General features: G+C 45.1%; 1 protein-coding gene across 1 annotated transcript in view; it reads right to left on the reverse strand.

Moving 5' to 3' along the window:
• Positions 1-112: 112 nt before the first annotated feature.
• Positions 113-26,366, reverse strand: part of COL4A6 (collagen type IV alpha 6 chain) — an 81,040-nt gene continuing 54,786 nt past the window's right edge. Inside the window, exons 25-42 of the mRNA XM_081336298.1 lie at positions 25,106-25,276; positions 24,016-24,159; positions 22,588-22,713; positions 21,814-21,995; positions 18,945-19,008; positions 18,010-18,084; positions 16,549-16,656; positions 15,386-15,493; positions 14,592-14,663; positions 13,830-13,955; positions 12,032-12,148; positions 11,687-11,848; positions 10,954-11,052; positions 9,623-9,769; positions 8,374-8,490; positions 7,467-7,658; positions 6,179-6,465; positions 113-4,934 (exon numbers count right to left, since the gene is read on the reverse strand). Coding sequence (XP_081192424.1) covers positions 4,680-4,934; positions 6,179-6,465; positions 7,467-7,658; positions 8,374-8,490; positions 9,623-9,769; positions 10,954-11,052; positions 11,687-11,848; positions 12,032-12,148; positions 13,830-13,955; positions 14,592-14,663; positions 15,386-15,493; positions 16,549-16,656; positions 18,010-18,084; positions 18,945-19,008; positions 21,814-21,995; positions 22,588-22,713; positions 24,016-24,159; positions 25,106-25,276 — 2,552 coding nt within the window. The 3' untranslated portion in view covers positions 113-4,679. The remainder of the gene's footprint in view (positions 4,935-6,178; positions 6,466-7,466; positions 7,659-8,373; positions 8,491-9,622; positions 9,770-10,953; positions 11,053-11,686; positions 11,849-12,031; positions 12,149-13,829; positions 13,956-14,591; positions 14,664-15,385; positions 15,494-16,548; positions 16,657-18,009; positions 18,085-18,944; positions 19,009-21,813; positions 21,996-22,587; positions 22,714-24,015; positions 24,160-25,105; positions 25,277-26,366) is intronic.

Genomic DNA, 26,366 nt, shown 5'->3' on the forward strand with positions numbered 1-26,366 from the left:
CCTTGTTAAGAGCACTTTATTTGTGCTGCTCATTTTTGAACTGTTGAATAGGTTGGATGCCAGTTTGGGGAGTGGGTGGTGGGGGGGGTGAGGTTGGACCGTTTTTAAGAACCGGAGAAGGACGTCTTATCAAAATAAAAGTGGTTGGCCTCCGTTTTCCGATTGTTTACCACCCCGATGGGGTCGTGTATGCGTAATCTCTGCTCCACACCGTGTAGCAACGTAACGTAACAACCATTACTACGCAGGCAGATTTAAAATATTGTATTAGCGAATGCCCCTGTCCGATGCAAAACTAAATGATTCATTGGTGGAATTTGCATTTACAGGTAGATTTGTTTAGTGGTCATTCCAAGTTACAACAGCTCTGAAAAAATAGGGACTTAACAACAGCCCTGACATTTTCAACCATTGCACCCTCCCCACGGTCACCTGCTCAGAATATGGGTGCTTGGCAACCAGCATGTATTTATGACAGTTGCAGCATCCCAGGATCAAGGGATCTCCAGCTTTCCCCGGGTGTCTGCTGATAGGTCAGTAGGCAAACTGGATTCCATTTGCAGGACCGTCTACTGCTGGGAACGATCTCCCATCGCCCAGTACGCTCACACAGAGAGGGCCTCCTCAGGGTGCCGTCGGCTAGACAATGTCGGCTGGCGACCCCCAGGGGGAGGGTCTTCTCTGTGGGAGCGCCAGCCCTATGGAACCAACTTCCCCTTGAGCTCCGGATGGCCCCGGATCTCCGGTCCTTTCTCCGCGGCCTCAAAACACTTCTTTTCCATCAGGCTGACCTGGACTGACAGGGATTTTAAAATGTTTTTTTTAATTTTTAACTTTAATTTTTAACTTATTCTATTGGGGCTATTAATTTAATTCTTTTAAACTTTTGTATCGTTGTATTTTATTGTTGTTAGCCGCCCTGAGTCCTTCGGGAGATAGGGCAGCATATAAGTCCCAATAATAAATAATAAATAAATAAACCAGGTGATTCACTGAACTGCAGTGATTTGCTTAACGGTGGCCTAAAAAACGGTCATAAAATCAGGCACGCCTTACAAACAGCCGCCTTAGCAAAGAAAATTCTGGTCCCAATTGTGACTGTAAGTTGAGAACTGCTTGTATACTTCAGCCTTAGTGCGGCGCAGGGGTATTTGACCCGCTACACCTGCAAATCTCTGCAGCATTTTTGCACAACTGCATCATCCCTTGCGGCTGTTTGTTTAGCTGGTCACTGTTCGAAGTTAACAGTGGTGCTGAAAAAAGTGACTTGCTACCAGCCCTCGTACTTACGACATTGCAGTGTTAACTGCGGTCAGACGGTTGCAATACAGGTGCTTGGCAACCAGCACGTATTAACAAAGGTTGTGATGTCCTGGGGTCACATGAGCACCAAGATCACTATCCAAGCAGTTTCAAAATGAATGGCGGAAGCTGGATTGCAAAAAAATGGTAGTAAAATTGGGCGTGAGTTAACGACTGCAGAAGGTCCAGAAACAAGTATGGTCATAAGTTGACTACTTTCAGAATATGGAACCTGCCAAGGTTTGCACATTTTTTTTTTGCGGTATGGGGTATCTTAACATACTTGTTTCTTTACAACAGGGGTCTTCAAACTTGGCCCTTTTATGAGTTGTGGACTTCAACTCCCAGAATTCCTCAGCCAGGCACGCTGGCTGAAGACTCCTGTTTTTAAAAATGGTCAATATCACCTGTATATGTGGGAGGAATTAATATAATTGTGGGAGAAGATAGCATTAGTAAAGCATTATTCATCAGCTTTTAAAGATACTTTAAAGATACTCTAAAAAGGGGGAGTGGGGTTTAAAAAAACTACAGTATAGTTATGATGATATTTTTTCTTCCCCATTTGACGCAACCCAAGAAAGAGAGAGGTTTAAATGGGAGCAAAATAAAATCTGAATATGAGCACACACAAAAAAAACAGCAATGGCATCTGCTGATATTCCCGCCCCCCTTTTTTTGTATTGGCTTGATTGATACAGTCATTATGTAATACTGAGGCTCCACTCTTAAGCCCAATTTCTTTCTTAAGTATTCTAAAATTCCATTCAAAATTTAGTTCCAAATATCTTCTGGGTGAAATTGCTCTCTTGGCAAGTCCTAGAGGTTTTTAAGAGGATGCAAACAAACCCTTGCTGATGGTTTAATTGGTGTTTTTAGTCGTCGAAGGTTGGACTACATGATCTTTGGTGGTCCTTTCCAACTCCACAATTCTATTTCGGTCCCCTAAACTTAGTATAAATTCACTTGACAACACAAGTTGAGTAACATGTCTGGAGAGAGTTATCAAGCTTATTATTGTAAGGAGGGAATGGAATATAACTCACAAAATGGACATGATGTTTTACTACTTTTTAGGGGGGAAAAAGTCAAAATATAATCAGTGCTTTGAAGATACTTTCAGCAGTGCATTACAAAATGCAAGAGTAGCAAAAATAAAATCAAGAAAACCATAATATTGGCAGATGAGTCGGTTCATCCAACTTCTACTCAGTGTTACATTTACATAAAAGTAACCTATTTAATACTATATTATTTCAAGCACCAGCAATTCCAAGGCTACCTCAAAAAAAAAAAAGGTGAGAAATATTGTGGAAATGAAATCCATAACATGCAACTGAATAATCAATAGGTGACTTTCTCAACTTATGTACAATTAGAGAACAAAGACAGTTGAAGTAACGATCTTCGAAACTTTTCATTAAAGATCAGTAACCGTGGCTCTAGCTTATATACCTATTGCAAATGGAGTATAATATGTCTGTTATATAAACATGAAAGTCCTATGCCAACATCGGTAATAGTGGATTATTCATGGATCAACATCTAATGGCTGTATAAAGCCCAAGGAGATTTTTTATAACGTCTGAATATCAGTATGCTATTAAGGAATTAAGAAGATGGTCTTAAAGATGATTGGATTGACCCATTCTCCAGGTGGAAACAAATGGGCTGAGGCTGTAAAAACAGCTTGCATATAAAAAAAGGACAAAACAGACATTATAATGTGGAACCAAGGGAGTCAAAGGGTTAAGCAGGGCGGACACTGCTCAAGGAAGTGAGCAAAGACACAGGTAGTAGATCACAACTTGACCATGCAGTTATGGACAAAGAAACATCAGCTAAGCTGTGACAGAAATAAGAAAACATGCTAATTTACTAATCCATTCGTTTCTGACTAGAATACAAGGATAACTTAGGAGATGTAAACCAAGCCTTTCCTATTGTCAGTATTCATAACCAGCAGAATTGTAGCTCAGAATGGCAGGAGGTGCCTCTCAAGACTTTTCTACATTTTTAACATAGTTTCCTTTAGTAAATCATTCTAAATAGTTCAGTTGCTTCCTAGTCCACCATGGTTAAATCTACATATGTGCTTGGACCTCTTTGCCATTCTCTTTCCTTTTTCACTCCATCAGATCTGAAGAGTTTTTGTTGGTTAATTAGCCCTAGGTATGACCAAGCCAAGGGTTGATTGTTATCAGAGTGGAACACATTAACAATTCACAACCATTACTGTACTTGAAGTTGGTTTGCTACTACCTAGTTTCTCAGTCTGGATCAGTGATGGGGTTGAGCCAGTTTGCACCACTTCGGCAGAACCGGTAGCTATTTTTTTGTTGCCCAGGCCCAGAATTGACTTCCGGAAGTGGCATCCACGCAGAGAACCAATATGTTGTTCACCTATTTGAATCCCACCACTGGTCTGGATGCAACATGAAACTATGATTCATGAGCCCGGAAAGCATTCAGATGCCCCAGCTCAGAAAGGAAGCAGCTGTCTCATTGGATAAATTCAAGTTATACTTTGGCACCTGAGCCAAGATTTATCATGTTCAGGGGCCTCTGTGCGTAGCATCACTGGATGCTGCGAAAGAATGCTACTTGTGGCACATTTAACAAATAAGCTGAGAGGGAAACATTCGTAAGAAAAGATTACAACAGAGTAGCAACAGTGCTAGATTTAACATTCTTGGGCTGAATAATCAAGCAGGTGAAATCAAACTGCATTATTACCCTAAAAATTCCTCAGGTTGATGCTATGCCAAAAGATGCATAGGCCTGCTCCTCATGTTACGGATGACAAAATCCCAATACTGTCCTCTCCTAACAAGTTTTATTTTATTTGTGTTGTCACTTCGCTGTTTAATACCTGGCAGGCTTTGATCAACATAGTTAACTATTTCACAAACCTCAACCACCTTCAGATCTGATCATAACCGCTGATCATAGAACAGAAACACTTCCAGATGGCAAGCAGTTAACTTAAGCTGGATATGAATGAGGAACATGGTTAGAAGAGGAGTGTGTGCATGCAGGCAAAAACATTTGTGAAAATCCTGACATGTCTTAAAAAATCCTTAACGTGGGAAGACCTTACGATCGTACCCTTGAGGAGAAATCTTGGCCCAAGAGCCGTGTATCTTGTGAGAAAATCAATGTAGTACATCAATACCAAGGGATCGTGGCAGTTGGGAAGGTAGAAAAAGACTCTGAGGTAGCCAGGAAGATAAAAACAAGGGGGAAAGATAGCACCATATTTTGACGGAGACAAGAAGGCTCTTGGAGAGATTTAGGAAAATGTCAAGTGCCCAGCTAGGACACAAATGCTAGTTTCTTGGTCTTAAAAGAAATAAGGTCTCGTGTCCGGGCCTTTGCTACAAATTTTTCATGCAGACTTGGCACCGTCCCACCCGTGTCTGGAGCTGACCCGCTTTCAGCGTTTCGGAGACAGGAGAGTCAGCAAATTGATGGCTCGGCTCCACTGTGGTCAGCCAAAAGCTGTACTTGTTGGAAAAGTAATGGCACGTTCCTCGGGCACCATTGCACTCAATGAAAGGGGTGGCACGGAAGTCCTCCAGGCAGGATCCGGGGGAGACCAGAGACTGGCCACCGCCTTCGGCAGCCGTGTGCTAAAAGACAGAACCAGCAGAGAGAGAGGAAGGTTGGTGTGAAGAATCATATCAACTGCACTCCAGGAGACCAAATGCAAACATCGGGAGTCAACATGGCCCTACGAACATCTGGTTTCTGAAGGGCGATAAATCAGGATGGGTGCCCCAGCTGACAGCAGGCAACTGGGTTTGACAGTCACAGCTAAATTCGAACCAGTGGAGGTTTTCAAAAATAGACTGGGCCAACATTTGACCGTCTCCTGCCTTGAGCGGGAAGTTGGAATAGGAGACCTCCAAGGTCCCTTCCAGTCCTAGGATTCTTACGTTCTATATTCATACTAAATTTGCGGTTTGTTTTCTCGGCAATTAAAAGCCTCATTGGCTGTCGCCAAGCAGGCTAGGAAAGCTTTAAAAAAATAAAGAATCCAATGAACATCAAAGCCTCTTTTTAAAATTGTTAACACAATGACCTCCCCCCGCCCCCAAAATTAAAGCCACTAAAGTGCAATCTCAAAGGTGCTTTTCAAAAGGCAACTAGCCTTTTTTTGGGGTGTGTGTGTGTTCTGACGAAGCTTCTTGGATGAGAAGTGAAACGTTTTCTGGGGGGGAGGGGGGAAAACCCAAGAAAGTCCGGTTGCCTTTTGAAAACCATGACCTGGATGATTGAGACCCTCCATAGACCCTAAGCTGCCATCCATTTTTGGTGATAGGATGAGCAAGGGCCTCACGTGGCAACCCTTCAGTGGCAACTGGGAAGAATGACCGGTGGCCTGAAGATCACCCAGCTAGAGAGGTCACGTGGCATGCCTCCAGAAGTTGGGAATGTTCCAACACTGGAAGTTTTTAAAGAAGAGATTGGACAACCACTTGTCTGAAATGGTATAGGGTTTCCTGCCTGAGCAGGGGGTTGGACTAGAACAGAGGTCCCCAACCTTTTGGGCACCAGGGACCGGTTCGGTGGAGATAGGTTTTTCCGCGGACCGGAGAGTGTGTGGTTTTGTGTGCTGCCTGCATCCCACAGAGGGGGCTTTGTTTGTCTGTGCAGAGCGGTTGCTGGCATGTCGCAGCCCAGTACCGGTCCACGGACTGGGGGTTGGGGACCCCCAGATTAGAAGACCTCCAATGTGCTCAAGGAAGACCTCCAATGTGCTCAACTCTGTTATTCTATTGTATCCTAACATGAGCATGGATAGGTGCTCTGTGTATATGCGCCGAAAGGACATGCATTCCCACACGTGGCAGTCCCTCTGGAGATCTCTTACCATGAGGAAGGAGTACCCAATCCAGAGACTGCGCCAGCCTTCGGGGCATTGTGGGATGGTGATGTCCTGGCTGTGGACAGCCACAGCTTGGGATGGTGCTTCACACACTGAGCAGCGACTGATGTACTGGGCGATTTGGTAGCTGCTGACGGGCATCATGGGTATCGGAGCCGTGGTGGAAAGCCAATATGATTTGTCATTGCGGCTGGCATAGTAGCACACTTCGTCGATGTTGCAATAAATAAAAGGCATCGTGCTGAAGCGAGGCAGGCAGGAGCCAGCAAAACCTTTGAGGGGTTAAGAAGAATGGAGACGCAAAGCATGGAATGGAGCATTAAAAGGGACTCTCATTTCTGCAGCTGTGGCTGCAGGAGTACAGAGAGCCCCACATTTTTGTTGCTAAGGAAGAGAGTTGTTAAGTGAGTTTTGCCCCATTGTATGACCGCTTTTAAAAGAATCTGGCTTCCCCCATTGATTTTGTCTGTCAGAAACCGGCTGGGAAGGTTATAAATGGTGACCTCGGGGCAGCGGCCCGCAGGCTGGCAGTTGGACACCCCTGAGCTAGACTGTATTGGGCCATAGAGACAAAGAAATTCTGGGCTATAAATAACATATTAATTGAATTTCCTTCCCTTCCCTTCCCTTTTCTCTTCCTTTCCCCTTCATCCCCTTTCCTTTCCTTTCCTTTCCTTTCCTTTCCTTTCCTTTCCTTTCCTTTCCTTTCCTTTCCTTTCCTTTCCTTCCCTTTTCCTTTCCTCTCCTCTCCTCTCCTTTCCTTTCCTTTCCTTTCCTTTCCTTTTCCTTCCTTTCCTTTCCTTTCCTTTCCTCTCCTCTCCTCTCCTCTCCTCTCCTCTCCTCTCCTCTCCTCTCCTTTCCTTTCCTCCTTTCCTTTCCTTTCCTTTCCTTTCCTTTCCTTTCCTTTCCTTTCCTTTCCTTTCCTTCCCTTATTCTTTCCCTTATCCCTTCCTTTCCTCTCCTCTCCTCTCCTTTCCTTTCCTTTCCTTTCCTTTCCTTTCCTTTCCTTTCCTTTCCTTTCCTTTCCTTTCCTTTCCTTTCCTTTCCTTTCCTTTCCTTTCCTTTCCTTTCCTTTCCTTTCCTTTCCTTTCCTTTCCTTTCTTTCCCTTCCCTTCCCTTCCCTCTTTCCTTTCCTCTTCCCTGCCCTTCCATTTCCCTCCTCCTCCCGTCCTCTTCCTTCCCCTTCCCTTCCCGATATAAATTCTCTTTAATGAACGGAGAGATTCTTTCCTGTCCTCTTCTTCCCCCCCCCCAGTCCGGACATGTTACTTACCCAGATCTTGATTGTGGGACTTGTCCTGGCCTTTCACGTAGAGCAAACTGTAACCTTCCCACAGTTTGTTCATGCCCACCGGACAGGGCGGAATCTGCTCCGACTGGCTATGTTTCACCAAGGTGTAGCCAACTCCAACGCTACGTCCCGGCATCCCGGGGAGCCCAGCCAGACCTGGATTCCCAGGACGTCCTGTGAAGGGAAAGAGAAGCTTTCCGTGCGGCCCGTGACTGGCATCTGCCCAGCAAGATCTGGAGAAGGTTCATCCCCAACTTGCCCTGGACAGATCAGTCTCAGCTGAAGGCTGCCAATCAAATTGGCATTCGACTTGTTCAAACCGTCGTTTCCGTTACTTCTTCTAGAACTGGATTTTCTCCAGCTGCATATAAACAGATCACCTAAGGCACCCTTTTGTGCAGGGGTCTTCAAACTTGGCCCTTTGACGACTTGCGGACTTCAACTGAGGCCTTATTTATCCTACTGGCAGACGAGACCGGTCTTTGGAAAACTTGGCGCCAAACACTTAAGGGAGATCTTAAGATTATTAATGTCTTTTGGGATGATGCCAGACATCCTGTGACTGATCGAAACCTCTGGGAAACACTTGCACGGAATCCAATGAAGATGAAAAGGGATCCTGTATGACAGGGGTCCTCAACCGTGGCAACTTTTAAGACTTGTGGACTTCAACTCCCAGAATTCCTCAGCCAGCAAAGCTGGCTGAGGAATTTTGGGAGTTGAAGTCCACAAGTCTTAAAAGTTGCCACGGTTGAGGACTCCTATTCTATGAAGATTAACCTTTGTGGCATATACACATCAGCAGCGTTCCATACATCGTATCAGTCATTGTTATCTTACAGTTTTTATAGCGCTCCAAGTCGGAAGGAGCTAACACATGTAAGCTTACCTTCAAATCCTGGTAGCCCCGGATTTCCTGGAGAACCTGGGTCTCCTACCATCCCAGGAGGACCTGGTAAGCCATTGATTCCCACCTGGCCAGGTATGCCCGCCTTTCCTTTTGGACCTGGTCATTAATATATATATAAAAAGATTGTCCCATTCATTTCTGATAACCCATTCCATTCAGAAGTCACAAGAGACAGATAGCCTTAAGAACAAGAGCGGTTTATATTTGCTTGGAATTAGTCTAGTCTAATGAAGAGAAAGACATGATAACAGTCTTCCAATATCTCAGGGGCTGCCACAAAGAAGAGGGGTGTGTGTCAACCTATTCTCCAAAACACCTGAAGGCAGGACAAGAAGCCACGAACGGAAACTGAACAAGGAGAGAAGCGACTTAGAACTAAGGAGAAATTTCCTGAGTTAGAACAATTAATAGGTGAATTGGTCTGCCTCTGGAAGTTGTGGATGTTCCATCACTGGAGGATTTTAAGAAAGGATTGGACAATCACTTGTCTGAAATGGTACATAGGTTCTCCTGCTTGAGCAGGGGGTTGGACTAGAAGACCTCCAGGGCCTCTTCCAACTCTGTTAGTCTTTTATTCTGCTTTTACACAGAATAAAAAACTAAGATCTGATTATGGTTTATAATAAGTAAGTAAGTTGGAAGGGACCTTGGAGGTCATCTAGTCCAACCCCCTGCTCTTAGAAGCTAGCATTCAAAGTATCCTACTTTAAACATGAAGGTCTTTGTAGGTAACCACGGGAAGAGGGATCCTCCAAGGATTCTTTAGAGAGCACCTTCTCCAGAGACCCAGCTTTACACATGGACAATGTAACTTTCTCAGCTTTGCGTACTATGCCCATTTCTCTGGACAATGTAACTGTCAGTGTGCAAACATTGACATGTTTTTGCACTGACAATATAAGACACAGTCTGTTATTTTAATTGCTTCATTTGAGAGGGAGGAATCACCTGGAAGTTGTGAGAAGATTGCAAAAAGCCCTGTGTACAGAATGGGAAGTGAAACCTCATGTGTAAAACTAATTGGATAATGTGATTTATGACGTGTAGATAAGGGCGGGGATTGTGTGTGTGTTACGATGGGTTTGGGGGGGAGGAGATTTCAGATTCTGGCACCCCTCCCTGAGTGCCGATGTTTCGTTTCATTACTAAGACTTCTTAGATAAATAATATGCCTGCAATCTGTTTGATTTGTCTCATTCATCGGAACTATGACAGTTACTTATTTTACCTTGTGATCCAGTTTGCCCCTGGAAGCCAGGGTCTCCATTTAAACCAGGGTTGCCATCATTTCCAGGCAACCCCATTAAGCCAGGAGGAGCTCTGATATCTTCTGGGATTTGGGTTAAGCCTGGAGCTCCTTGCAGCCCAGGAAAACCTATATAACACAGAGGAAGCGTGACTTGAAAAATGACATTCCTGGGATATCCTACCAATCTGGTTATAAAATCCAAGGTCATACTTTTCTGTCATTATTAGAGCGGACAATGCGCAACAATCATGCAACTGAATTGCTCAAGCGTAGAACATTCCTCCCTCCCAATCATTCTTCTTGTCTTCAATCTGCAACTAAAGATGTCTCAACCTAGAGAATCCTGCAACATCTTCAACTTTTCAAAAAAAAAAAAAAAGATCATGGTTAAAAAAAAAAGACTCCAAAATACCCCAAGGATGCCTGACAAAAAAGAGGAATGTCCTATAAAATGGCATATCTATCTGTCTGGAACCTCAAATGTAGCACCCAGGGAAGGAAGCATTGACCACTTTTGGACCACCACGTTCTCCTGAACTGATATAGCAAGCCAGGTTCCATAAATTCTGAACATTGGTAAACATCTCCTCCATGACGTCAACTTTAAAGCAAACTTGAATTTGGGATTCATCCTAGATTCTAGGATGATGTTAAGCCCGATAGAGTTGGGCTAAAATTAGGGAAGTGAGAACTACAGTATGGAGTTTTCAGCAAGAGATCCTGAGTGCTCAACCTTGCCTGGTTTGAGCTGCTGTTTATGAGATATGGACTTTCAATTGCTGAATATCTGTTCTTCCTTCCACTCCTTGCCAGCTTCCTCATAACCTCTCATAAATGGTACATAGCCAGTCATCGGTTTGATGCTGATACAGTAATCCTCAACGTACAACCGTAATGGAGCCATTACAGTTGTAAATCATGACAGTTGCAAAGCAGGGCACCCAAATGCTCAACTCGATTTTACGACTTTATTTTTGCAGCAGTTGTTAAGTGAACGTGGAGACTGTAAAGCAAGCCAATTGTTTGCTATGGGTTGGTTTTGCTGAACATCAGAAGTAAAGGATGGTTTTTGAAAAACAAAAGTCGTAAAACACGAGTCGTGTGACTGTGGGATGGCGCAAACGTCTGTAAACGTGTGCTGGCTGCCGAGAGCCTAAAATGTGGTCACGTGACTGCAGGGAATGAGGCCACCGGGATTTTGGAACTGGGGAGATTAGCCCTAACTTCAAATGATTGCTATGTGATCAGTTGTAAATTGAGGACTACCTGTATGGTTTGATCTGGAATTACGTGCATTTTCCAAGACTTACCTGGACGGCCTGCTTTGCCTTTGGGCCCCTGGGAACCCAGATCACCCACTGGTCCATCTTTCCCGGGCATTCCCATGAAACCTGGGTCCCCTCTGAATCCTGAGAGAGAAAAGAGAAAGATCGGTGGTTGGCTTCTAAATTAGGCAAGACTGAAAATTCATCGAACAGAGCAGCTTCTCCTGGTTTAGAACACTTTGAAAAACGCTGAAGTTCCTTCGATATCCACCTTGCTAGGCTGTATGACAAAAAAGGGGGCTTGTGCCCCGCCTCAAAACCTCAGTATGGATCCCAATTTTGAGGCCTTTCAGGATAAATTCCCTTTTTACTACTCTTGTAACCCCTTAATTCAGGGTAGAGTCAGAGCGACTGAATGGAGCTGAGCGTTTACTGGCTGGAGGCCCTTCTTGATGCCACACAGAGTTTGCAGCAAATATTTTCTCTGAGAAACATCTGCCGCTACGTAGGATTGAACCTTCATAATACCCCCTCAGACTCCCAAAACCAAGAAAGATACACTGAACATCTTCTCAGTGATGTCCTTTATTGTTTCTTGCCTATAGACAAAGCCTTGGCAAACTAAAGCAAACTACTTACACCATTAAACGTATACTGAAGACACCGAGGGAGGAGCCGTCTTCACCCTCTTTCTCCCACACAAACTATCTAAACTTCATTGTCTCTTGCAGCCCCTCCCTCCTGGGAATCCAGACTACATTCTGCCACATCTCCTCACCTTTGAAACCTGAGGCTCCAGGGGATCCACTAAGTCCAGGGATGCCTTCATTGCCTTTGAGGCCCGAGAAGCCAGGAGGACCGGTGGGGCCTGGATTACCTCGATCACCTTGATTGAAGGCTGGGCCCGGTGGTCCTGGTGGCCCAGAAGGTCCTTGGAAGCCTGGGCAAAGAAGAAGCCAAGGAGATGTTGCCAGTTAGTCCTTGGTCTACTGGAAGCTCTGCTATACAAGTCACCCTCATCTCATTCCAGCAGCTCCAAATCCTGAAATTGTGTCCATGAGTTGCCTAGGAAGATGTGAGGTCTTCCTGTAAAAACCCATCCCAAAGCTCTCTGCTTCCATACCTGGCAGCCCATCTTCTCCAGGACGTCCAGCATCACCAGGCTTTCCAGGAACATCTGAAGGCATAGAGATGCCAGGGGGGCCTCGCGCACCAGTGAGACCTGGGCTCCCAGGAAGACCTAAAAGGACACAAACCAGGGCCCTGCAACCTTGACAACTTTAAGACTTGTGGACTTTAGTTCCCAGAATTCTGGAACCTGAAGTTCACAAGTCTTAAAAGTTGTCAAGGTTGCAGACCCCTGACATAAACAAACGTTCCCAGACTCTGTATTGCTTGGGAAAAAAGCTTGGAGGAGAGAATGTAGATTAATTGACTAAACTTAAGGATGTAATAAGGTGATGGTCATGCTGGATTTGAAGCTTCTAATTCTGCTAAGGCGAAAAGGCCAAAAACACGAAGCAGACCCAGAAGATGGGCATGCCAACATCAAAGACACCCGACTGAGGTTGCCGGAAGCGCAAAGAACCAGACCTTTTGACACCTGAAGTGGTAAAAAGAGAAGGAAGGAAGAAGAAGGGGAAGAGGAGGAGGGGAAGAGAAGGGAAAAAGAATTCTGCTAAATATCAGCATCCTTGAGACAATCTGTCTCTCCCCCCACCTCCAAAAAAAAAAAAAGGCAAGCAAATACGAACTAGGCATACTCAGAGGAGCTACAAATGTTCAAGGTTTGGGAGGAAAATGTGGCACAGGGAAAAGGAGAATGCCGAAGAAAAGATGGCTAGATGGAACTCAGCAAAGATCTTGCATGCTCCTTAGTACAGCTTGGGACCTTCCTTTTCCATCAAAAGCCAGCTAGGGCTTCAACGCTCACCCAAATATACTGTCCCAACAATTGTCCCTTAAGTAGAGTTGGAGTAGGTTGGTATTTTAAGTGGGGGACTAACAAGTTAAATCCAGAGCTATAGGCTAGGCCAGAGGTAGGCAACCTTGGCTCTTTGATGACTCGTGGACTTCAACTCCCAGAATTCCTGAGCCAGCATGGCTCAGCTTGGAAACCTCTCCCTTTCCCTTCAGCATGGCTGGCTCAGGAATTCTGGGAGTTGAAGTCCACGAGTCATAAAGCGGCCTAGGCCTAGGCCAGGGGTAGGCAACCTTGGCTCTTTTATGACTCATGGACTTCAACTCCTAGAACTCCTGAGCTGAGCATGGCTGGCTCAGGAATTCTGGGAGTTGAAATCCACGAGTCATAAAAGAGCCAGGGTTGCCTACCCCTGGGCTAGGCCAAAAATAGAAGGGGGAAAAAAACACCAGAAGGCAGCCATGGAAGATCACATTTGTACTGATTGCCAAGACATCAACATGGACGTTATGACTGGGCATCAAGCTTGACCATTTTTGACAAGATTAATTCTGCGACCGAATTTATCCAAGCCCTCAAAGGAAGATATTTTCCTGCATTCTCAGCAAATTTAAAAAAAATTTTTTTATTTAAAAAGTTTAATTGTTGAGGGGAAAGGAGAACCCTACTTTTCATTTTGGGTATAACAACCTTAGAAAATAACCTGTTAGAATTACCGTAAATCTTGAGTAACTGAATGTTAAATGCTTGGATTTATCATACTTGAGGGGAGAGTATTCCTTATAAAAGTCCTACAAGTTATGTGGGGCTTATTTTGCAGTGGAAAATAAAGGAGTCCCTTTGGATATCTTCATGACAAGTTCAGACGGAGGTAAGATATGAACCAGGGTCTTCTCAATCTTAATAATTCTTGACATCATTCATAATAATTTGAATGCTGTTACAGCTCTTGATGCTGTTCAACTACAGCATTCTCTCTCTTGCAACTTCTATTATTTACCTATTTCTCCTGCAGGACCTTTTGGGCCACGAAGACCAGGAGCTCCAAACTGGAAACCGGGTTCACCTCGTTGACCTTTGACACCCGGAATTCCTGCCGGTCCAGGGAGTCCCTTTTCACTCGGGCCTAATAAAATGAGAAAAACCATGAACAGCAGTTTGACCCAGCCCTTGTTTACTAGCAATTGGTAATACTTGATGGCTGAAATAAACCCCAGGGAACCAAATTGCCATGAAGTTGGAAAAGCATATCCCTGTTTCGGTAGCTATGGTACCTCAGGATTTGATAGCAAAATGGGAGGAAAGCAAAATAATGGCCTTTGGGAATCTGCAGGAAAAGGATTTGAAGAGCCCAAGGAGTTTACATGCTTCGGCAGGGAGCAGCCAAATGCCAGAACGTGGCTGATGACATCATCACCCAACAGTCTCAGTTCACATTATTTGTGGAATCCTTGGTGCTCTCCAAATTTGATTATTTGCTTGCAGATGTTTTGTTACCTAACGGATTACATCATCGGCGCCTGTCACTCAGCTTGATTAATTGGCTTGCACTGGGTAATGAAATTGGCTTGCATTACCTAGCTGGGTAATGAAATGTCTACAAGTCAACAACCAAGCTCGGAAAGCACCCAGAACTCCAACCCTGAGCTACAGAGATTATTTTCTATTGGAATCACACCTTTGCGTCAGAGGTTGGACAAAATGGAAGCATTTAGAGGATGAAATGACTGCATTTTTGGCCTTCAAGGATGTCTCAATTTACCTTGTTTTCCAGGTGAGCCCTTAGTGCCGGGTAGACCATTTAGGCCAGTCAGTCCTGGAAATCCTGGGTATCCTGTAGATACATTTTAGAAGGTTTGATGCTGCTGCGTATTTATTGTTTTTATCTACTACAAGAATATGGTAGATGTTTGGCCAAGGGACCTGCAAGGAAGCTTAAAAAGGTAACTTTGAAGACAAGAATCAACTCAATAACATAATAGAAGAGTAAGTAATGTCAAGGTCACGCGAGAAGTTTTCCAAAGAAGTTGAGAAATTCTGGACGACGGCTTGTCAAAGCCAGAAAGTGAAACAAAGATCTTGGAAGTAGAATCCTTTACAGTAGAGTTCATCATTAAAAAAGACCCTATCCTGTATGTCAGCGAAGACTCAGTCATCCAGTCCAACAGTGTCTAAAGGTTGAATCGTGGCAACTGGACCAAACTTTGTTAATCTGAGACATTTCTTTGCTCATCCAAGCAACTTCATCAGACATCCTGTTCTATATCCTCATCACGTGTGAATCCAGTTCATCCATCCCGAAGTAGGAATGGCCTGCTGGGATTGGTGAACCAAGGACGCCTAGCAGTCATCAGTTGTGGATTTCTCCCTGGCCTAGCTGCTGTTAATAAATGAAGGAAAAGTTGAATTCATCAATCTTCTCCAGTAGGATGATCCACTGATCTTTCGGTGTGAGGCCAAGAGTCTTTGCAAGATTTGGTTTGGTATTCCAACCCATCATTTGTACGTCTCTCTAAAGTAAAGTTTTCAAGGACAACCCCAAAATGCAGCACAAACCTTTTGGTCCTGCAATGCCAGGAGATCCAGGAGATCCTGGAGCTCCGCGTTGCCCAGGATGACCTGGAAAACCTGGCTGGCCTCTCGCAGCCCCAGATCCAGGAAAGCCTAAAGGGGGAAAACAAAGAGTTTATTACATTGGAGCTCCTAAAGTTGCAGAATCTATAGCTACGTAATGTTATAAATCTTCAAAAGCCGCGAGTCTTACTTAATTGAACCCTAATAAAAGGGAGTTCCAAGGACACAAATGTAGAATTAAGGAAGGGAATCACAGGGCCAAAATATTAAGTATTTAGCACCTGCTTAATGTTCTGTACCAGCCTGCTACCGGCCCTGCAGAAAAGGCAGGGACAACTCCTTTACAAACGGCAAGAGGCTGGAATTAAGCCTGCCAAATTTATTAACATAAAACAGCAAAACAAGACACCAACCATGAAACAGGAGCTATGAAACAGGAACTAATCAAGCGGTTGCCTTCAGCAAACCAGCCCTCCCACGCATTCCCCTTTTATACAGTTCAGGGCGTGGCTTCTCTCTGCCTCCTTCCGAGGTGCCCCATTGCCTTCCTCTGTTTACTCCTGATTGACTGCCTCCTGCGTCAGGCATCCTTGAACAGGGCCAGCTGTGGGTCATCTTCATCCACGCTGTCAGGCTCACACAGCTGGGTCTGCGTCGTGACCAGATGGGAGGGGCCTGGCTGAGGGCTCTGTGGAGCCTCAATACTATCCTCAGCAAGCTCTCCAACACCCCCTCCTCCTCTGAGTCATCCGACCCAACTGCCGAACCCACAGGCTGACCCTGAATCACAACACTTAAGTTTACAGCTTTATGAGTTATGAACCAACATAGGAAGTTTTCCAGAGTTTTCTCATCTAGACGCTGACCAAATCTCAGCCACCTCAGATTCAGCCAGATTGGATAAGTCTCCCTTGAGTTAAGGTCAACTCCTGGTGACTACACGGGTACATCCATAAATATTTTTTTGGCAAAAAGCTTTGCCAAAATTGGATGAGATTTGGATCACCTTGCATGAGAATTTATGCAGAAATCCTTGTGAGAGCTCTGGATGCAAAAAAAAGCTGCTAACCCCTCTGCATCAGAAGATCCACCTTGCAAATGACATGTCTTTGCCCCAAATATGAAAAACAAATGGCTATGGTTACCTCTTGGTCCTTCTTGTCCAGGGTTACCTGGTGAACCTTTCTGTCCTTTTAGTCCAGGATCTCCTGCGTATCCTGGGTCACCTTTTGTTCCTTGGACACCTGTAATACCTTCAAAAACCGTAAGGCGAGCCATTAAATTGCCATCTTCCCCAAGCTAGGGAATTCTTGAAGGAGTCGAAAATTTGTACCCCTGTCTGATTTCCCACCCCCATCCCCACGCCTCCATTTTTCACACCTCTAAAATGAATGAACTCAGTATTTCCATGGGATAGAAAAACTCCAGAATCATGCGTAGGAATTTACTCTCTTTTTAGCAGGAAATGAGCCTTGGTGGAGCAGTGGGCTAATGCCTCCTTAAGTAACACCAGCTGCCTGCAATGAGTGCAGGTTCGAGTCCCACCAGGCTCAAGGTTGACTCAGCCTTCCATCCTTCCGAGGTAGGTAAAATGAGGACCCAGATTGTTGGGGGCAATTAAGCTGACTTTGTAATAATGCCGCTTGGGGGTGTGTGAAAGCCCTAATAAGCAGGCATATACATAGAATGAAGGCTACTGCTAAGCTTGTAAGCCGCCCTGAGTCTTCGGAGAAGGGCGGGATATAAATGGAATTAAAAATAAAAAATAAAAAAAATAAATGTCTATTTCGTAAAGCATGTCAACAGTCACTCAACCATACTGGGCCTTCACAGGGATTTTGCTTTTGACAAGGACCTCATTTCTAGGGATCGTAAGAAAGTTAACACCGATCCCTTAAGAAAGGTGGTGTCAGGCTCAAAGGATCAAGACCATACATTAAATTGCAGTCCAGAAGGTTTATTGCTCATGTGCCTACGCACAAGAATCTAATCAGCTAAAGTTCAGTACTACGTTGGTGGCAGATAAGGGTCACCGGAATTCAGGTGGGGATGAACCATTTGTAGAAATATAATGATTCTAAACTGATGATATGCTTAACTCCTCCCCCCAGCTCTGTGTGCTCTTCTCCTACAGGTGGACTTTCAGTTAATGTATAGTACAGTGGTGGCAAACCTCTGGCACGCGTGGCAGAGGCGCCTCTGGCACCTCTGGCACTCAGAGCCCTCTCTGTGGGCATGCACGCTGTCGCCCCAGCCCCGTCTTCCCCTGCAGCCCCCTCCTTACCAGTAGCCCCCCCCAGAGGAGAGTTGCCCCTGGGCACAGCCCGCAAGGAGCAGCGCAGCCAAGCACATGGCAGCTGGGCAGCAGGGACAAGACTCCACCCTCGCACCTTGTCACGTGGAGAAGATGCATTGGGGCATGGATGAAGAGCGTGGCTAACATGGCGCTGCAGGGCCACCTGGGCACTCTGCGGTGGGCTGTGGAAGTGGTGGGTGGCCCTGCAGGCGGGCAGGGGAGGGGATGGAGCGGGGGTGGTGTGGTTTGGGGGCACTCGGTCTCTAAAAGGTTTGCCATCACTGTTGTAGGCTATTCATTTCTTATTTACCTGGAAGCCCTCGGTCCCCTCGTTGGCCCTTAGGTCCCACACCCCCTGGGAATCCTCGGGTTTCCCCTCGGTCACCTGAAAAAGAAAGACAATCATCTGCTTTTTAATCTCAGCAATTCTGACAACTCACCACAACCCCTTCCCACTGCCAGACCTTTCTGGGAAAACTGAAGGGCACCATTTTCTCTTCCACGTGTTTTTTAAGGAAGTTTCCTCCCCCCCACCCCAAAGAGCAGAATCCATACAAATTTTAATTTTAGGTAAACGGAGAAAAAGTAATAGAGAAGTGGAAAAGAATTATAGAAAAGGAAGCATAAAAAGAAAGAAAGACTAAAAAAGGCACGGCTTCCGATTTTCTTAACAGCTGTTACAAGTACGTTTCTATTTTGCTTCTGTCTCTAAGGTTGCATCAAACTTTCCTTCTTTCCCTAATCTACTTTTTCTAATTATCTTCTCTATAAATCATCAGTGCGGTTTTTTTTCCCCTTCCTCAGCAAAAAGTCTAAGGCCATGGTGGCGAACCTATGGCACGGGTGCCACAGTTGGCACGCAGAGCCCTCTCTGCAGGCACGCGCACCGTCGCCCCAGTCTAGGCCTTCAGCTGGGTTTTATAAAACCTTTCCTCTTTAGGTCTCCGCTGCCGTGTGCAAAAAGAAAAAAAGGTTCAATCGATCAATTTCAACTTCTCGCAGGGAAAAAAAAGATCTCGCAAAGTTGGAATTGATTGATTGAACTTTTTACTCCCACCCAATCTGCCGTTACCACCGCAGCCACGCCCACCCAATGGGCCACACCCACCTAATGGGCCACTCCCACCCAATGGGCCACGCCCACCCAGCACCCGACAATACATAAGTGGGTTTTGGGTTGCAGTTTGAGCACTCGCTCTCTAAAAGGTTCACCATCACTGGTCTAAGGCTATATCGATGACTTACCTTTTGGACCACGTAATCCGATCATTCCTGGGGGGCCAGATGAGCCTGGAATACCTTCAGCGCCCTATGGAAGGAAGTGTCACGTAACAATCAACATTAACACTGAAATCAGCTTTCATGGTGGTGTGATTGGCCTCTTAGTATCCAGAGAGGAAGCTCCTTTCTTGTTACTCTTATTGTGACCACCAGCCATCTGAAACCACTAACAGGGACCTTGGGGATGCTGCAACGGTCACAAGGGTGAAAAACCGTTGTGTCACTTTTTTTTAAGAGTCATGGTAGTTGACCTGAAATGTACAAACTTAGGAAACTTGCAAGGTCGCCCAGAAATGTTTTTAATACCAGGTAATCCTTGACGTCCGACCACAGTGGAGGCCAACATTTCTGTTGCTAAGTGAAACATTTGTTGAGTGAACTTTATGACCTTCCTTGCCACCGTTGTTAAGAGAATCGCTGCAGTGGTTAAGTTAGTAACACAAGCATTAAGTGAATCCCCATTGACTTTGCTTGTCAGAAGATCACAAAAGGGGATCACAAGATCCTGGGACACTGCGACCATCATAAATAGGAGTCAGTTGCCAAGCGTCTGAATTCTGATCACCTGACAATGGAGATGCTGCAATGCTCGTAAGTGTGAAAAGGGATCATAAGTCACATTTTTCAATGGCTTTGTAACTTTGAACAGTTACTAAATGAACTGTTGTAAGTCGAGGGCTACCTATATTATATACAACATTGGGGCGGGGGGGGACTGTAGCTGGTAGGGATTCTAGAGACTGGAAGAGAAAGACTGCAGGGTCACTGCCAACTCCAATTTTTGATTTCCATTTGAAGAAACGTCTGGCAATCTACAGTCATGGCCGAAATTGTTGGCACCCCAGAAATTTTTCCAGAAAATCAAGTATTTCTCACAGAAAAGTATTGCAGGAACACATGTTTTGCTATACACAGGTTTATTCCCTTTGTGTGTATTGGAACACAACAAAAAAAGGAGGAAAAAAAGCAAATTGGACATAATGTCAAACAAAACTCCAAAAATGGGCCGGACAAAATTATTGGCACCCTTAACTTAATATTTGGTTGCACACCCTTTGGAAAAAATAACTGAAATCAGTCGCTTCCTATAACCATCAATAAGCTTCTTACACCTCTCACCCGGAATTTTGGACCACTCTTCCTTTGCAAACTGCTCCAGGGCTCTCTTATTGGAAGGGCGCCTTTTCCCAACAGCAATTTTAAGATCTCTCCACAGGTGTTCAATGGGATTCAGATCTGGACTCATTGCTGGCCACTTCAGAACTCTCCAGCGCTTTCTTGCCATCCATTTCTGGGTGCTTTTTGACATATGTTTGGGGTCATTGTCCTGCTGGAAGACCCAAGATCTCGGACGCAAACCCAGCTTTCTGACACTGGGCTCTACAGTGCGACCCAAAATCCTTTGGTAATCCTCAGATTTCATGATGCCTTGCACACATTCAAGGCACCCAGTGCCAGAGGCAGCAAAACAACCCAAAAACATCATTGAACCTCCACCACATTTCACTGTACGTACTGTGTTCTTTTCTTTGTAGGCCTCATTTCGTTTTCGGTAAACAGTAGAATGATGTGCTTTACCAAAAAGCTCTATCTTGGCCTCATTTGTCCACAAGACGTTTTCCCAGAAGGATTTTGGCTTACTCAAGTACATTTTGGCAAACTGTAATCTTGCTTTTTTATGTCTCTGTGTCAGCAGTGGGGTCCTCCTGGGTCTCCTGCCATAGCGTTTCATTTCATTTAAATGTCGACGGATAGTTTGCGCTGACACTGATGCTCCCTGAGCCTGCAGGACAGCTTGCATTCCTTTGGAACTTGTTTGGGGCTGCTTATCCACCATTCGGACTATCCTGCGTTGCAACCTTTCATCAATTTTTCTCTTCTGTCCACGACCAGGGAGATTCGCTACAGTGCCATGGGTTGCAAACTTCTTGATAATGTTGCGCACTGTGGACAAAGGCAAATCTAGATCTCTGGAGATGGACTTGTAACCTTGAGATTGTTGATATTTGTCCACAATTTTGGTTCTCAAGTCCTCAGACAGTTCTCTTCTCCTCTTTCTGTTGTCCATACTTAGCGTGGCACACACAGACACGCAATGCAAAGACTAAGTGAACTTCTCTCCTTTTTATCTGCTTTCAGGTGTGATTTTTATATTGCCCACACCTGTTACTTGCCCCAGGTGAGTTTAAAGGAGCATCACATGCTTGAAACAATCTTGTTTACCCACAATTTTGAAAGGGTGTCAATAATTTTGTCCGGCCCATTTTTGGAGTTTTGTTTGACATTATGTCCAATTTGCTTTTTTTTCCTCCCTTTTTTGTGGTGTTCCAATACACATAAAGGGAATAAACCTGTGTATAGCAAAACATGTGTTCCTGCAATACTTTTCTGTGAGAAATACTTGATTTTCTGGAAAAATTTCTGGGGTGCCAACAATTTCGGCCATGACTGTATATAGTGCTACTCAATCCAACAGCAAGATCAACAGCCTCAAGGAATTTTGCCTAGATTCCTCTCCCAGTTGTTGGTTGTGTGGTACGGGAGTCCCAGGGAAATGCAGAGAGGCTGTTTCCTGACTTTATCCTCACGTCTTCTGCCATAATCCCAAAGCAGACCCTTTAGAAGGGTCCTTTAGAAGTTACACAGCTAGTGCACTTCTAACTGGTGAAGAATATATGGACCAAAACCTTATGAAGGACCCAAGGGATCCTGAAGTTGTTAGGAGCTCACTAAGACATCCAAAGTCTAAACCTGGTGGCCACCATTAAACTTGGAAGAACAGTGGACGTGCTTCCCAGCCAACTAGGAGGAAAAAAAGAGAAAGGATACTTACTCTTCCCCCAGGCATTCCAGGAAAGCCTGAGATGCCAGGAAATCCCTTTTGTCCCAATAACCCAGGAGGACCAAGCGTTCCTGGAAAACCTGGATCTCCTGGCTGTCCTTTCTCCCTAGCTGGTGATCCGGATCTTCCTGGAAGCCCTGGCTGCCCCCAGACGCCCGGGGCTCCTTTATCCCCTACAGAAAAGTAAACAGTGATATAGTGTGTCTAGTGCTTCTTTAAAAATGCAGATTGGTTAGGTTTCACCTTGCCTACCATCAGCCTATCGTGAGATGAGTTACCTGTTGAAGGAGGCAATTCTATGATAATTAGAGATTTAATTTGCAGAACAATTAACCAAAAAGTCCACAGAAAAAGCAGGGTGGTCCTAGTCCTCTTCTGATGGTCGTCCCTGCATCCTCAAAATATTTCATTTCTAGCTCCTAAGTCAAGCAGCCAATTGTGCTTCAATGCTGCCTTGGGGGGGTGGATCAATGGAAGATGTAGCCCAGCTTCTTGATTTCCGCAGACAGTTTTAAAAGAATGGCGTCTCCCTCTCTGTCACCCATTAGATGAAGGCAAGTCTCCCACAAATGGAGATTTGGGGATTCTCACCTATCTGTAATTAAATGCTCAAGAGCAGATTTCTTTGATCTGGACTGGTTAGGAGATGTAGTTCCAATATATCTAAAGGACAACAGGACAAAGAGCTTGAACGCCTCTTATCATTGCCCAAGTAATTCAGGACAGACATAAAATGGAGGTTATTATCTAATGCCAAACACATACCTCTTGGTCCTGGATACCCTCTCTGTCCAAACAGTCCAGGATCTCCTTTATTCCCTTTGAATTTGAGGGCCAACTCTGGGGGTATGAAAACGGGAGGGCCAGGAGGACCATGAACACCTCTGTCCCCTGCATAAAAGAAGAAAGAGGAACACCGTAAGATGCTTATTCTGCCTCTACTGATCCAGAGAGCACCAGAGAATTTAGAAGTATTTAGATCTGGAGTCTAAATTGTCTTAATTTATAGAACCTCAAAAGCACTTTACATATTACAATATATGGAACAGAAGAAGACTGGACTCTCAACCAAGGAAGTTACTATCAGGAGTCCGGTTCAAAAGAACTACTAAAAGGACGACGGAGACAGCTGTAGGCAGGAAAGCAATTAACTAGTTGTTTCAGTTGCATAGTCTTAAGTGGCATTGGAAATCAACTTTTGCAAGGACACAGGAACCAGTGGTCCTTGATGGACTCTGAGTTTGGTTGAAGTCCCTAGAATATAAACTGAGAGCAATCCCCAATCCTTACTAGCACTGATGGTGTTATCTGGTTTGAGTAATGAAACGTCTGCAAGAAAACCACCAAGCTCAGAGAGCACCAAAGGACCCCTCCTTTCCACCCCAAGCTACAAATATTCTCCTTTATTGGAACGTAGAAACCAGGACGTTGTGACTAAGGCTTCATGGTTTTTGAGGAGCCATGTGAAATAGGACTTTGTAGCTTCACGTGTATTCTGGGAGGCAATTCTGAACATTGGGCAAGAGAATTCAAGTTCTAGTTTCATCAGAAAGCAAAGGTAGCATATACAACAAGTATTCTGTGACAGCCTACGCGAGTCCTTGTTAACTCACAAGGAGAAACTCCTCTTCCAACAAGTAGGCTGGAAGCGCAGGAAAAACAAACCCCTTTTATTATGATTTACAGACCTGCAAAATGGCCAAAGGCAAAGGCAAACAAAACATGATTCAATGAAACTTAAGTCCTTCACAAACAGTTGCCTTCAGCAACCAGCACCTCCCACACCTTCCCTTTTTATTATGGAGCCCCAAGGCGTGGCTTCCTAATGCCTTCTCGTCTGCCTTTGGAGCTGCCCCATTGCCTCCCTCTGTCCAGTTCTTGTTGCCTGTCGGCGTTTGCGAGCATCTCTGATGTCTTCCAGCTGTGAGTCCTCAGAGTCTGACTCAGCTTCCCAGCACAGCTGTGTCTCAGCCTGAGTGCGAGTAGAGGGGCCAGGCTCCTCATCAGATTGTAAGTCTTGGAGCTCCTCAGAGCCTTCCTCTGACTCTGATGGCACTCCAGGCCCCTCTTCCTCCTCTGATTCTCCAGTCTCGGCTGCCAAGTCCACTGGCTGGCGAGGAATCACAAAAAAAAAAAAAACTTTGGGGCTGGGTTGGTGTTACACTATGCTTCCCGTAAAATTTCTGGACTCACCTTTGAGGCCGGGGGAGCCAGAAAACCCAGGGCTTCCTCTTCTTCCTGGTTCACCAGAAGTTCCTTTGAGGCCATCCACGCCAGGGAGCCCAGGTGAGCCTGGCAACCCGGGAAAGCCAATCACGCCTGCCGAGCCCTTTTCACCTAGTTTGAAACAACCAAGCATTCATCTCTGCAAAGTACATTGAGGTTTTTGTTTTTTTTTTGGGGGGGGGGAGGGTGGAAAGAAGGAGCAGAAATGCTTTGGAAAAAAGATCTAGTATAGATAATCCCTGACTAACAGCCATTCATTTAGTGGCCGTTCAAAATTACGACGGCACCAAAGACAGCGACTTGTGACCGTTTTTCACACTTACAACCGTTGCAGCAATCCGCATTCATGTGATCAAAATTCAGGCACTTGGCAACTGGCAAGTACTTATGTCGGTTGCTGTGTGCCGGGGTCATGAGATCACTTTCTGCGACCTTCCGACAGGCAAAGTCAAAGGGGGAAGCCAGATTCATGCAACAACCGTCTTACAGATTTAACAACTGCAGTGGTTCACTTAACAACTCTGGCAAGAAAGGTCGGCTGATGGGGAAAAACTCAACTTGGCAAAAGAAATTGTGGGTTCAGGTTTTTGTTTTTTTTTTAAATTCCATTTATATCCCGCCCTTCTCCGAAGACTCAGGGAGGCTTACAAGCTTAGCAGTAGCCTTCATCCTATGTATATGCCTGCTTATTAGGGCTTTCACATACACCCCCAAGCGGCATTATTACAAAGTCAGCTTATTGCCCCCAACAATCTGGGTCCTCATTTTACCTACCTCGGAAGGATGGAAGGCTGAGTCAACCTTGAGCCTGGTGGGACTCGAACCTGCACTAATTGCAGGCAGCTGGTGTTACTTAAGGAGGCATTAGCCCACTGCTCCACCAAGGCTCTTTGTTGTGGTTATCAGTTGTGGTTATCAGTTGAGGACTTGCAGTAATCTTCTTCCAAGCCCAGTCTCCAAGCTCGCCAGGTTCATTCAGAGCAAGCTCAACACAGGTCAAAGCCCACAATTCTCCTTCAAGCCCAGAGCTATAAATTCGGGGGGGGGGGGGAATTACCTTTTGAGCCAGGAAAACCTGAAGTGCCGTCTGGGCCCCAGAGACCCGGAGGTCCAGGCAATCCTTGTTCTCCCGGCTCTCCTGGCAGGCCATTAAGACCTGGGAGCCCCTTCATGCCGGTGGGACCTGGTGAACCAGCATCTCCTCTTGGTCCTTTGGTTCCAGGAAGTCCTGAATGGTTCAAAACCCAAAGCATCACCCTGTTTTCCCAAGGACAACATTTCTACTATTGCTGCGCCATCTTTCAAGAGCTTAACACTAAAGCATTTTATTGGTATAAAGCTAACTGAGCTGCGGCAAAAAAATAAAATCAAATCATGCAGACTTTTCTAAAGCACACAAGGTTAGAAATGTAAAAAAAGAAGAAGTATTAGTTGCCTAATGATTAAGCGCTCTAGGAAAGCTACTGCCTATACCAGGGGTAGGCAAACTTGGCTCTTTGATGACTCATGGACTTCAACTCCCAGAATTCCTAAGCCAGCATGGCTCAGCTTGGAAACCTCTCCCTTTCCCCTCAGCATGGCTGGCTCAGGAATTCTGGGAGTTGAAGTCCATGAGTCATAAAAGAGCCAAGGTTGCCTACCCCTGGCCTATACCAATGGACAATGGCCAACAGTGAAACCCCTTATGTTTGGGATAATTTAGGCATTCTCAGTTACCATTTGGAAAGAACGTGAGTCATGAAGGCTACCAAAGGGGAGTAGAAATGTCTTGGCGTGTCACATTCCACTCTCTCATTCTAAATCATACCAAAATGCCCAGTCTTTGCTTTTCCTTTATTCTATGTTCTTGACTAGACAATGGGCTAGGCTGGATTCCAGTGGAGAAAACCTAGTAACGTTGAAGTAGGTGGATAAAATCACAATTTGTGCTTGACTTAAGGGAGACTAAATCACACTAGTGGCAGCAGTAAACTGGGTGTTTCTGATCTTGACAAAGCTAAGCAGAATTGGACTTGGATGGAACACCAATGGATAGGACTGTAGTCTGGACGGTAAAATTACAAATCTTCCAGGAGAAAGCTTTGGCAATTCACATCCATGCTGTTGCCAGTAAAAGTATCAAGGGTGTATCTATCCAGTCACCAGAAGTCAAGCTCAATTTGACCTAGTCTTTACTTTTTAAAATTAAATTTAAAAGCTGAAGCATGAGTAAGGCAGAATCTAAATGACAATCTGCAAAACTGTGCCGAAAACGTTAGAAATAACTTCGCTGATGAAACCAGGCCAATGGGGTGGAATTTAGCTTTTGAATACAGGGC

Source organism: Vipera berus (assembly GCF_964194415.1).
Source record: "Vipera berus genome assembly, chromosome: 11".
NCBI classification, from domain to species: Eukaryota; Metazoa; Chordata; class Lepidosauria; order Squamata; family Viperidae; genus Vipera; species Vipera berus.